Here is a 12170-nt window from a genome sequence, read left to right as displayed (position 1 = left end):
GTGAATGCTTTAAACTACACGTCAATGCATGAGAAGTGCCATATTGCTCAGACAACTTTGTCCTCATTCGGAGACTCATCAGAAAGTGAATAGACCCGTTTGTGTTGCGCGGGGATCATGTTTCATGCACCAGCTCTGTCAGAGCTGAGGTGAAGCTCCAGTCTTGGCAGTCGGATGACGTGGCTGAAGGTTGCGGACGATGCGCCGACACAGTTTCTTTATTCGCCGTTTGATTCACCGCTTTCCACGCTGACTGGAGGCTTTGAGCCACGTGACTCGATTCAGCCAATCCTATGTGCGTACGGTGAGCGGTCATGAAGCGCTTACGCCATATGCGTACGAGAGCATCCCTAAAAATTGCCTCTGTCATACAACCAGGAAGAAGGTGGGATAGCCCTGCAAAGCTAACATCCCAAATTGTTCTGCATACTTTCTCCAAAAATAATGGGATCTTCCAGGTGGAAGGTGGCAGCGGCGGCGTTTCTCGCTATAGTGGGCTCCTTATTACCTGTCGACGCAGATGAACATGAACACACGGTAAGACAGCCTTTGAGAGGCCGATTGAAAAGGGGGAGCCTTGAAAATAATGGACGTTTGTGCTCTGTGTAACCTGCTAACTGTAGCTGCGGCGGCTAGCTGCACACGAGAAGACAGAATTACATACATGACACAGTGCCAGACTTGGCCTGTCGGGTTATTTATCGACACTCCGTGAGCTTTCAAACATAGTGGTGTTCAATTAGCTAGCTAACTTGTCATCACTTATCGGCCTAAGTGCTTATGGCTAACGTTTGCCTGCTAGCTAGTTAGCACGTCTTCAACACTGGTCTTCACAAGCTTTCCTTGAGCACCGGCGGAAACTGCACTGAAGTTAGGCTGGCTATCGTTAGTTAGTTTAACAGATTCAAATCCAGTAGCATAACGAACACGTAAACATTGTAGCCTTATGGAAATCATTTAAAACAATTTCCCCCGAAATCATGAATACGATGGAGGTTTTAACAGCCAACGTAACATTATGCCGAAACACCGGTTAAACGTCAGGGCCTCGCGGTGTTTCTTATGTCTCCTTCGCTTTTGTGAGAGCCAGACACCCCAGATACAGTTAGTTAACGAGTTCATAAGTTGGTTGACATTGTGTTGTCCACACAGTCCAGCTGTCTTATACGTGATAGCTGTTGAATTAGCTGCAACGGATAACGTGATAGCATTGAAGTTAACTTCTTTAACTGCAAACATAGCTGCAGCTTACGTACATGACTTTTTATAGTGTTATATTGATGCAGTGATAATCAAGACTGTTGCATGTTCATTTGTTTGCATGACTTTGAATGCAATAACGCTCCTGTCAGTTTTAGTGGAAATATGATGATAATGTTACTTCCAACAAGTCGTCTTTGTCTTTATCAAATGTTGCTGTGGCTGTGTTGTAACTAATGTGGGTGTGAAAATGTAATGATTTTTATTTATTATTCAAGGCATTTCTTTAAAATGATCAAATACCATAATATGAAACCAGCAGGACTAGCAGAACTGGTTTTGCATTCCTGCAATTCACAATAAGAGTCCTTGCTCTTCCTTTGCAGTACACAGAAAAGGAGGAGGTAGTTTTATGGATGAACACAGTGGGGCCTTACCACAACCGACAGGAGACATACAAGTACTTCTCTTTGCCGTTCTGCGCGGGCTCCAAGAAGACTATCAGTCATTACCATGAAACACTTGGAGAAGCTCTGCAGGGAGTGGAGCTGGAATTCAGCGGCCTAGACATAAAGTTCAAAGGTAATCTACACTGACTTTCACCGGTTGAGCACATATGAATGGCTGAATGTCTTCTCCTGCACACATCATTTTATCATATCTAACAACGATGTTGTTGTCTTTTTAATTCACGTAGACGAAGTCATGCAGGCAACTTACTGTGAAATTGACCTGGACAAAGCCAAGCGGGATGCCTTTGTCTATGCCATAAAGAATCACTACTGGTACCAAATGTACATAGATGACCTGCCCATCTGGGGTAAGAGATGCTTCATTTACTTTTTTAAAAACAAAGGTGTTTTGTGAGTTGTCCTGTGATATAGTTATTACTGTCATATTTTCTTCCTCTGCCTATGTCTATCTTTATCTTCCCTTCTGCTTGAGTTACATATTTGCTTATTAGCTAATTGTCCGATTCCAAATGTTTGCATTGATAATGGCATCTTGTGTATCAAGGTTGTGTATCAGTTGATTTAATATTGGAGAAGTTAAACCTTTAGTTCTTCTTCGAAGGTGGGTGTGTCCGTTCATACTTGGCCAACCTACTAGGGGTGGAACAATACACACACATATATCATATATCAGATGGCTTACTGAAAGCCACTCAAGTCAGTACGTGTGGTGAATCTGCATGGTTTTTGTTCAGAGTCAGTCGAACTATGCAGTGTTCTGGTTGATGAGCAGCTATCTTCAGTTTCTGTCACCTCATCTGGCTCTTGTTATATTGTATTGTATCATATACACTGTGTTATATACTGCTGAGAAACCACTTTAAATGGATCAGAGAAAACTACTTTTCAATTATAAAATCATGAATGTCATTTTTATAAAATTAAATCTTAGAATAACTTTAAAATGTATTTCTGATATACACTTTAAGGACCTCCTTATCTCTGCTCTATTGAAAATGTATTGATACACAACATCAGGTTGACATTGTAATCAAACCCTCTATTTTGTGACTAATTACACCCTTACAACTTACAGTATTGATACAGTCACATGTGTAGAAGAGCTTCTGATACCAACCTTGACAGTGAGGTGCTCCTCTGTTGTTCAAGGCTAAGCAGGATATGAATGAGTCACTGTCATTAGACTCTTCTTACGGCTATCACTCTAACAAGTTGTGAATGTGATCTCTCACACACTTGGTGGCAGTTTGTACAACGGTGCCACTCCTACAGTTGCTCAAACACAACTTTGTAAACTTATGTTGTAGGCAGTGGGTGGGGCACTCGCATTTTGTCAGACAGTTCTCTTTGTTGTTATATTACCTGCTCATGCCTTAATGACAATAAATACATTTAGACTTTGACCTCATGTCCGGGTTGTCGTGTGATAACTGAACCAGTGCGCTTCGTGTACGAGGCAGTGACGTGTTTAGTTGGGCTTATTGACATAAAACCTGGAGCTCAGTAACGACAGATCTCTAGTTCAACGCTTTCTGACCACAACACACTTGCAGTACCATTTACTACAGTCTTGATTCACCTGCTTGGGGCTGGTAAACTAGAAAAAAAACCCATTACCTACCAAGACTAATATATGGTGGTTTGTTGAATAATACTGAATTCTAAAGAGGGGTGTTTCTGTTATTTAGCGTGCCCTCGTTGACATAAATGGAGTGGACAAAATAATAGAAACACAGTTCAACAACACCACAAACTGTAGCTCCCAAAATGACCATGAAATTGAATCCACACCTCTCTAAAACACATTAAATGAAAACTGAATATTATGACCTTTATGAAGGGAGAATTTATTGCAGTACTGTTGTTTTAGACTCCATTAGTTGCAGCAAGGTATTCCTAATAAACTGCCAACTGAGCGTATGCCACCGCAAATGCTTTACACAGGTGTCTTACCCCACCTGTTACCAATCCCATAACAAGATATAGTGTGATATTCAGTAGGAGAGGCAAAGGCATATTAATGGTTTTGTGGAAAACCTTCTCATTAGCTACTTGTTTTTTAGTGGCTTCACACTGTCTGCTGTATGCACTGCCACAAGAGAATAACTTTAAATTTCTGTATTAATATAATTTTGTCAAGTAATCATTTAGTGAAGAAATAGAGGGATACATTTTCAGTTTTTTTTTTTGTAAGAGCTAGAATAATGGGCAGTCAGTTGGGAGTTTATTCAGAGTGATTGTTTTGCAAACTGTTTTGCTCAGAGTAAGAGATTGCTTACCGTGGCCCACAGGGACAAACTTTGACAAGAACTTGAGGCCTTAAAGCTGAATATAATGGATGAATGCAGATGATGCTGTTAGAAAGTTAATGAGCAGTGTAGTAAGCGACCTTTTATTTGGCATTTACCCATCCTGATTATTTATTTTGATTATTTATTTCATGAAACCAAAGGCTCATTGTTTATACCTGCCTATGTTACCATTGCTGTGGTCAGAAGTACCAGATCTCTAACTCAATGCATTTTTTAAGGTATTGTTGGTGAGGCAGATGAAAACGGAGAAGATCATTACCTGTGGACATACAAGAAACTGGAGATTGGCTTCAATGGCAACAGAATTGTTGATGTAAATCTGACCAGCGAGGGGAAAGTCAGACTTGTGCCAAACACAAGAATTGCAATGTCTTATTCTGTGAGTACTGAATGGTCCTTTTTACAGGTTAAAACCCATTTTATGTTTGTAACACGAATCTCTATGAATAGACTGTTGAATAAAAAATAGTCATTATATTAGTCTAAATACATTTTTCCCATCACAGGTGAAGTGGAAGAAGTCAGATGTGAAGTTTGAGGACAGATTCGACAAGTACCTCGACCCATCCTTCTTCCAGCACAGGGTGAGTTTTCAGAAGATTTGTGCTTCATCATGTCAGCCAAAGAAACACCACTGGCATGTTGTAACACGTGTGTATGACCTTTCAGAAGCTACGAGTCGAGCCTTGTTCCGTTTTAGGTGTGATATAACTCACCTGGTAACTTGCGGCTGATTCTTTAACTATTGCTGTTGTCGTAAAAAGTTTGTTTCCTAACTTGTACTAATTATTAATTTTATCATTTTTTTTGTTTGTTTGTTTGTTTTTTTCAGATTCACTGGTTCTCCATCTTCAACTCCTTCATGATGGTCATTTTCTTGGTCGGTCTGGTGTCAATGATTCTGATGAGAACATTAAGAAAGGATTATGCCAGATACAGCAAAGAGGAGGAAATGGATGACATGGTAAGTTTTTGTTGACTCAGCAGTTTGTTCGTGAACACACTGTCATTTGGTTAATGCAGAATTCATTTTCCAGGTTTTGTCGTCATTGTTTTCCTAGATTTTTATCTTTCATTTGATCTTTTTTTCCTTCTCATATTCACATTCTGTTACTGTGTACCAACAGGACAGAGACCTGGGGGATGAATATGGGTGGAAGCAGGTACATGGCGACGTGTTTCGGCCATCAAGCCACCCATTGATCTTCTCTTCACTCATTGGGTCTGGCTGCCAGATCTTCTCCGTCTCCCTCATCGTCATCATCGTGGCTATGGTAGAGGATCTGTACACAGAGTGAGTAACAGGCAGCCAACTGCCTTCTAACTTTTAACTTCATGTTATATACCGGGATGGGTCAGATATTTTATCTCCTGAATTATTATTTTGCCTGACGCCAAGGTTAAAATTTAGCTGAAAAACAAACATGATGACGATCAAGAAAAATATAATGTTGAGTTTGATTTTCCACATTTCAGATTCACTCAATAATCAGATTTAGGAGGATTCAGTTTTTATGCTAACCTCATGTCAATGTTTGGATAAAATATGAGAAAGTTACAAATCATTGTTAAGAAGGATTATTTCAGTACAAATTGGAATACCACAGAATAGATGGGTCCTTAGAGGAAAGAAAGGAAGGTAATGCTTTCATGAAGGAAGCAAGCGTGTGTCTGTGTGTGTATGTATGTATGTGTGGGTGGGTGGATATGGGTGGCAGGCTCTGTTCAAACCTAGTATTAACATCTGGTGTGAATGCACCCAAGACACTTTGAGGACATATTTGAGATCCAATCACTCAGACCACATCTGAAGGTAGCGTGGCCCACATTCTTGTAGCAGTGTGACTTAAATGTGTCCTGGGCCACACTGAAGAACCACATACTCAACTGACGTACTCTGCCACAGTCTAATTAGTCCCGCCACAGTTTCATAATGAACTGAAAATATTTTACCATTTTAAATGAGTAAAACCTTCTTTGTTGAGCTGTGAGCTCTCTCTCTCTCTCTCTCTCTCTCTCTCTCTCTCTCTCTCTCTCTCTCTCTCTCTCTCTCTCTCTCTCTCTCTCAGATGTATTATAATACATCTATTATAATGCATCCATGAGCACTTGTTGTTCACAGCAAGGGTTAGGGACTAGGGAATGCATTGTGTGAACGAGTTTCATCACAAAGATAGAAGTATGTGTGTGTCAGTGTGTTTTTCTTTGGGTTATGTCGACTAAAATTCAAGCTCTATTGAAATTTAGGTTAAAAACATAAAATTAGTTGTGAGTCAGAGCAAACATAAGAAATGTGAAACACCATTTTCAAGATGAACAAGGTCCAGTAATTGATGGAGGAGGGGACCTCACTTCCATTTTTTTCTCTGCAGGAGAGGATCCATGCTGAGCACAGCCATTTTTGTGTACGCTGCTACCTCCCCAGTCAATGGCTACTTTGGAGGAAGTCTGTATGCAAAACAAGGAGGTAATAAAAAAACGTCCATGCATCATATTCTATCTGACTGATTTCCTGGACACGGACTATTGGCTTGATCCAGACTGCATTTCTCACATCACACTGTTTGATTTGTTTCAATAATACAGGCAGAAGATGGATTAAACAAATGTTCATTGGGGCCTTCATGATCCCAGCCATGGTGTGCGGGACTGCCTTCTTCATTAACTTCATCGCTATCTACTACCACGCCTCCAGAGCCATCCCATTTGGTACCATGGTGGGTTTGACACAGCAACACCTCCTAAAAACCACAGTTATGAGCACCTCTGAGTCACCAGCTGCCAGATATGTGTGGGGCAGTTTTAATTTGTTCTGGCCAAACCTGAAGGTCATCTAATGAAAACCATGAACCTGTCAGCATTTGTTATCCCACAAATTTGGAGAGGGTTGGCGTTTTTGGCATGTGTACCTATTGTTAATGCTCTTTGAGCATTAACGATGATAATCTGGGAATCAAGAGATCCAGCACCACTCAAAACAGTTTCAGCAGTTAATTAAAAGACATTGAGCTGATAGTAAAACATTCCTGGGACTCATTGGAAGGACAGTTGAGTAAACGGTGGGGGATCTGAAAACACACGAGATGTTGGCTGTAAACACAGACCTCCCAGCTGAACATTAATAATTTTTGTTTGTCTTTTCTACAGGTTGCTGTTTGCTGTATTTGCTTCTTTGTCATTCTGCCGCTAAACCTCGTGGGAACAATTTTGGGGAGGAATCTGTCAGGGCAGCCAAACTTCCCCTGCCGAGTGAACGCTGTGCCGCGACCCATCCCTGAGAAAAAATGGTAGGTGTGGTCCAACACAGACGGGTCAGTTTGGACAGTTGAAAGTCTTGTGGTCCATTCACAGTGTACAAAAAATCATAATAATCAAAACATACTTTTCTTCATATGTAACACATATTCTGCAAATTCTACAATTTACAATAATATGAAACAAAAAAAGGCAAATAATCAGCACATTTGTTGGATTTTTGCAAGATAAGTAAATTACATAAACAAATGTGTCAAAATGCTTGAAGCCTATTGATTAAGTAATAATTTTCCATTCAAACATTACGGCTTACACTGTATTTATTGCTCTAGAGGGAAGTGTAATGACTGATCAGTGGGCAGCGAGGGAGAGAAATGAATCCACAGTGTTTGTAGGACCTGTGTTCAAGTGTGACATGTCAGGTCTGAAGCAGAGAATGTTGTTTTTTGCTCTCTGCACAAACTCTTTGAGTAATGACAAATAGCAAAGAAATAATCTGTGAGTGTATTAACATTTACAACCTTCTGCCAAGTACTGTGGCCAGCTGCCAGCAGGAAATGGTAGACGTGACTTAAGGCCACTGTCAGAATTAGCTTGAATTTCCACTCCGTCTGTCTTTTCTTTTTTCCCTCACATAACACAATGAGTCATGTATCTGTACCCTGAAGGGGGGAGTCTGATGTAAACACTTGAATGTATAAAGTCATATTGACATGCTGAATCTTGCGATTGCTCAGGTTCATGGAGCCCGCTGTCATCGTCTGCCTCGGAGGAATCCTTCCGTTCGGCTCCATTTTCATTGAAATGTAAGTGTGTGCGGTGATACTGATGTATATGTACGTTGTTAGCTGATCTCTGCAGCCTCGGTGATGTGTTCACTGTCCTCACTCTTCAGGTACTTCATCTTCACATCTTTCTGGGCCTACAAAATCTACTATGTGTACGGCTTCATGATGCTGGTCCTGGTTATCCTGTGCATCGTGACTGTGTGTGTCACCATCGTGTGTACGTACTTCCTGCTCAACGCTGAGGATTACAGATGGTGAGTGTGTTGCCCAATACAATGACAACTTGTTCCATACAGATTTTGCAAATAACAGTCATGAGTTAAATTCCAGAAAATAATCTTTCAGCATTTTAAACCATTTAAAGTTTGTTGCAAACCTTGTGCTCCCCTGCCATAAACAGCTGAGAGTTACTGATAGAGCTGTAAACTGGTACTGACTGTAGTTTTTTGCTTGTCCCTCTTTTCCAGGCAATGGACAAGCTTCCTCTCCGCTGCATCCACTGCTGTTTATGTTTACATGTACTCCTTTTACTACTACTTCTTCAAAACTAAGTGAGTTTTCAGTCTTCTTAAACCACACACACATGGAATAGTCTCCCAATACAGGGAGAAACAATTTGAAATTGATACATCCGAAGAGTCAGATACATTTCTGACATGTTGTTTTATGCTCATGTGCTTCAGGATGTACGGGCTGTTCCAGACGTCTTTCTACTTTGGTTACATGGCCGTGTTCAGCACTGCCCTCGGAATCATGTGTGGTGAGTCACGGTCCTGGTTGATTAAATACTGTAGTACTGAGCTGAACTAAAGAAACTCTTGGAGAAGTAATATTTGCAGAATTTGGCTTTAATAAACTCTAGATTTAATCAAAAAGTTTTAATTGCAGAGTCTGTTGCAGAACAAGAGACATGAGTACACTGCCACAAATCCATCTGTTGATTAGATTTTTCAGTGCTGAAATAATGTGAAAGATATTTTGGCAATCATCCAGTGTGATTAGTATCTCTGAGAGGTAACGGCTGAGCCTGATTGTAAAGACATTTGAATATTCTTATCCTATGAGTGCACATACCTGTTTCAGCATGAGGAGCGCTATCTGTCCATGAAGAGATGCGCAGCAGTGAGATTTGACCATTTGCATGATCGACCTTAATGCTATGCAGAGCTTCCTGTTCAGCTCAGTATATGGGCAGGGTTCATTCATGCTCAATCCACCAGAGTAAAACATAACAAATGTAAATGTTAGTAGTCACCCAAAACAATGTAGAAAATATTAATAATAAATAATAATTCCGGTGTAATACAGCGTTGTGTCATTAGAGCAGCATCATGCTGTGACACGGCATAGATTCTAATCAGTTTATCCAGGATGAATCCAGGTCACTGAAATCATATAACCATTTTTGTCAAGAATTTGTCAAAATTTCACACAAATGTCTCATAGGGTAAATCCAAAAGGTTAGAGGTCAACTTCACTGTGACACCATAATGTTCTGCAAATGCACTTAATACCTTTTCATTAATTCCTTCAAAGTCTTCACTACATGTATTATGAGTCTGCACAGACATGGCTGTAAACTGCAACTTGACTTGTTGGTGGAGCTGGACGACTGCAAGGCAGTAATTTGAGTTTCTTTAGGATTTATTGTTACATATTTAAATTTCAAATTAACTCAGATTGAGGCAGTGGTAGATGACTGTATTTTATACAAAGCACCTCACAGGTTGCTCATTTACCCATTGACACACAGACAGCAGTGAGCGGCTGACTCTATCTCCTGAGTCACAGTCAAACAAGTCAATCAAGTGTTTTTTCTCATGTGGAGAAAGACAAATGCTCTGTCCATAAACCCTGCAACAGACCTGGATGCAAATTCTAAATACCAAAAAACTTTTGGATGCAACAGATTGTCTTGAATCACTCGATTATGTCCACACAAGTGGTTCTTCAGCCTGCAAGTCTTTTTCCACATCAGCTCTTCAGCTTTAACTGAAGTTATATAGGCTTTTCCTCATTAGCTGCAAGCCAAACTCATTCCTCATCTTGAAGAATGATAAGCCAAGACTGTCACCGATGTATCTTAAAGCTCCTTTTGTGGAGCTCTCTCTAATCGGCAGTACCTCCCCTCTGGGTTTGTTGGATGTGTGACTGCTCATTGTGTAGATGTAGGATGTGCTTTGCTCTGCCCACCCTCAGTGAATTCTTTCACCAGTAATCGTTTTGTCCTGTGATGGATTTATCTGCAGAGTGAGAGCAGTGCGTGAGTTGCCGGTCAACCTAAAAGAAACTCACAACACATTTGTCTTCCAGGTGCCGTCGGATACATGGGAACAAGTGCCTTCGTGAGGAAGATCTACACAAATGTGAAAATTGACTAAGGCGCGAATCAGCAACACAGGGATATTAATGGATTTGCCTACGACGGCGGGCACAAGTCATTCTTTATTACTTTTCTTTCTTGCAAAGAGATTGTGAGAATCTCACTTTGTACAATGTAGTTTTTTCCATTTTTCTGAATGAATTTCAATGCCGCAACTCAAAGTGAACAAGAGCGAATCTGCGGGAGAGATATCAAACACAAGGTTCTGTTTTTATCAGTTGCTTTCAAACAAACGTTGGGGCAGATGTTTAAGGCTGACATGGCTTCTCTTTTCCAACCCAGTCCCACCTGAGACCAGAGAACATAAATGTTTATTGATGGCATAGTGTAGCTCTCTTCAGTGAAGAGGCCTAAGTGTATTGAAAGCCTTTCGTTCTATTGTGTCAGAATATTGGAGAGTTGGGTTTGTGCCCGTGTTCTGACTTGATTTCTATTTTGTATTCTTGAAGTCAATCGAATTATCGTTACTACACAGTAGTTTGTTCAGATCTACTTCCACTGCAAAATGATTTAGAAATCTGTTGTCACTCGAGAATCATTCCCCCATTTTGACGATTCTTAATTCCCTGTTACAGTAGCAATCCATCCAGTTGATGATTTTAGTCCTGCTGTAGTTTACTGTGCAGATGAGAACAGAAGGACTGATCAGTGGTTGAGGTGCAGTAAGACCCGATTTTTAAATGGATGTTTGATGTGACCCCATTTCCCGTTTAGTCTTATGTTTTCTTAATGTTTGGGTTTGAATGAAGTCTACTTGTAAAGATAATATATGGATGGGGGGGAGTGTATATAACCTTAATAATGTACCTTTAGATGTAGATCCCAAATGTATTTTCGTTGTACAGATTTACTACAGGGTGTTTTTTTTAAATGAATCATTCAGTTAAAAACAAAAAGGTTTTTTTTTCTTTGTTTGGTGCTTGGGGTGGGGCTGGTGGCGCTGTTACATCTTGCCTGAAATTGCATGAAGTTTTCACCAAACCATCTGATCAAGTTTTCACTTCAGTCAGCGCTGTCTTTTTTTTTTTTCTCTCTCTCCGATTGTAAGCATCTTCTCAGTCTCAAAATGTAGAGGTACATTTTTGATGATCAGTAGGCCTGCTTATGGACACTCTTCTTATTTTTGATTTCATATATTATTTAAAGCTTTAAAAGGCTCTACATCTCCTGGTAAGCCATTTTCCCTTCATGTTCTTTCTGTTGCCTAACCTGAAACATCATTTGTGAATGTCAGAAGGAATGAGGCAAATTGCTTTGTTTCTGCAAACACTGTACAAAGTGAAGTTTATGTACACTTAAAACTAGATGTTTTCATAACCACAGTGCTGCGGAGTGTTTCAAATGCTTTTTTCCATTTTGTGTAAATACAGTACGTACCCTACTTGTATGAGAAGTGGCAATGCCTTTTTTTTCTAACTTCCAGTTCTCCCCCACTGAAGTTGATTTTGGCACCTCATGTTGTGTACCAATGTCTGTTTAGACATTTTGAACCTGCATATTAACTTGCTGTAAAAAGAGAAAATAAACATGTTTATGTACAGGGGTTATTAAGTGTGGTTTGGACTTTGAGGGTAAATATTTTTAAACTGGTTTAATAAGTTCACACTGTATTACAGTCACCAGACCATACAGTGGTACAGTTCAGTGTGTGTTTGATAGGGAATGAGCTGGGCGTTAGGGCTCTGTTCATTTCTCAGATCATTGTTCTTTTTCCTTTTTGGCTGGACCACAACAGTGACTGAGTGATGAAGTTATACCA

The 12170-nt window shown here is 40.1% G+C and overlaps 1 protein-coding gene across 1 annotated transcript; it reads left to right on the top strand.

The window, feature by feature from the left end:
• The first annotated feature begins 356 nt into the window (after positions 1–356).
• Positions 357–11954, top strand: tm9sf3 (transmembrane 9 superfamily member 3). Its single transcript, XM_023425934.1, has 15 exons — positions 357–537; positions 1587–1782; positions 1898–2020; positions 4204–4364; positions 4492–4569; positions 4818–4949; positions 5113–5279; positions 6358–6452; positions 6572–6702; positions 7133–7272; positions 7978–8046; positions 8136–8282; positions 8496–8579; positions 8712–8788; positions 10342–11954. The coding sequence occupies exons 1-15, from the start codon at positions 445–447 to the stop codon at positions 10407–10409; spliced, it is 1761 nt and encodes a 586-aa protein (XP_023281702.1). The 5' UTR covers positions 357–444; the 3' UTR covers positions 10410–11954.
• The last annotated feature ends 216 nt before the right edge of the window (positions 11955–12170 follow it).

This window comes from Seriola lalandi, unplaced genomic scaffold (assembly GCF_002814215.2).
Source record: "Seriola lalandi dorsalis isolate HSWRI2012SDOR001 ecotype SW California unplaced genomic scaffold, Sedor1 jcf7180002054795, whole genome shotgun sequence".
Taxonomy (NCBI): domain Eukaryota; kingdom Metazoa; phylum Chordata; class Actinopteri; order Carangiformes; family Carangidae; genus Seriola; species Seriola lalandi.
This window is presented reverse-complemented; position numbering and strand designations above follow the sequence as displayed.

Excerpts from the sequence above, each read along its gene's own strand:
- tm9sf3 (XM_023425934.1), top strand. The coding sequence starts at position 445 with ATGGGATCTTCCAGGTGGAAGGTGGCAGCGGCGGCGTTTCTCGCTATA. Across the intron at positions 4,570-4,817 it reads CATCCTTCTTCCAGCACAGG|ATTCACTGGTTCTCCATCTT; the intron begins GTGAGTTTTCAG and ends TGTTTTTTTCAG. Across the intron at positions 5,280-6,357 it reads GTAGAGGATCTGTACACAGA|GAGAGGATCCATGCTGAGCA; the intron begins GTGAGTAACAGG and ends TTTTCTCTGCAG.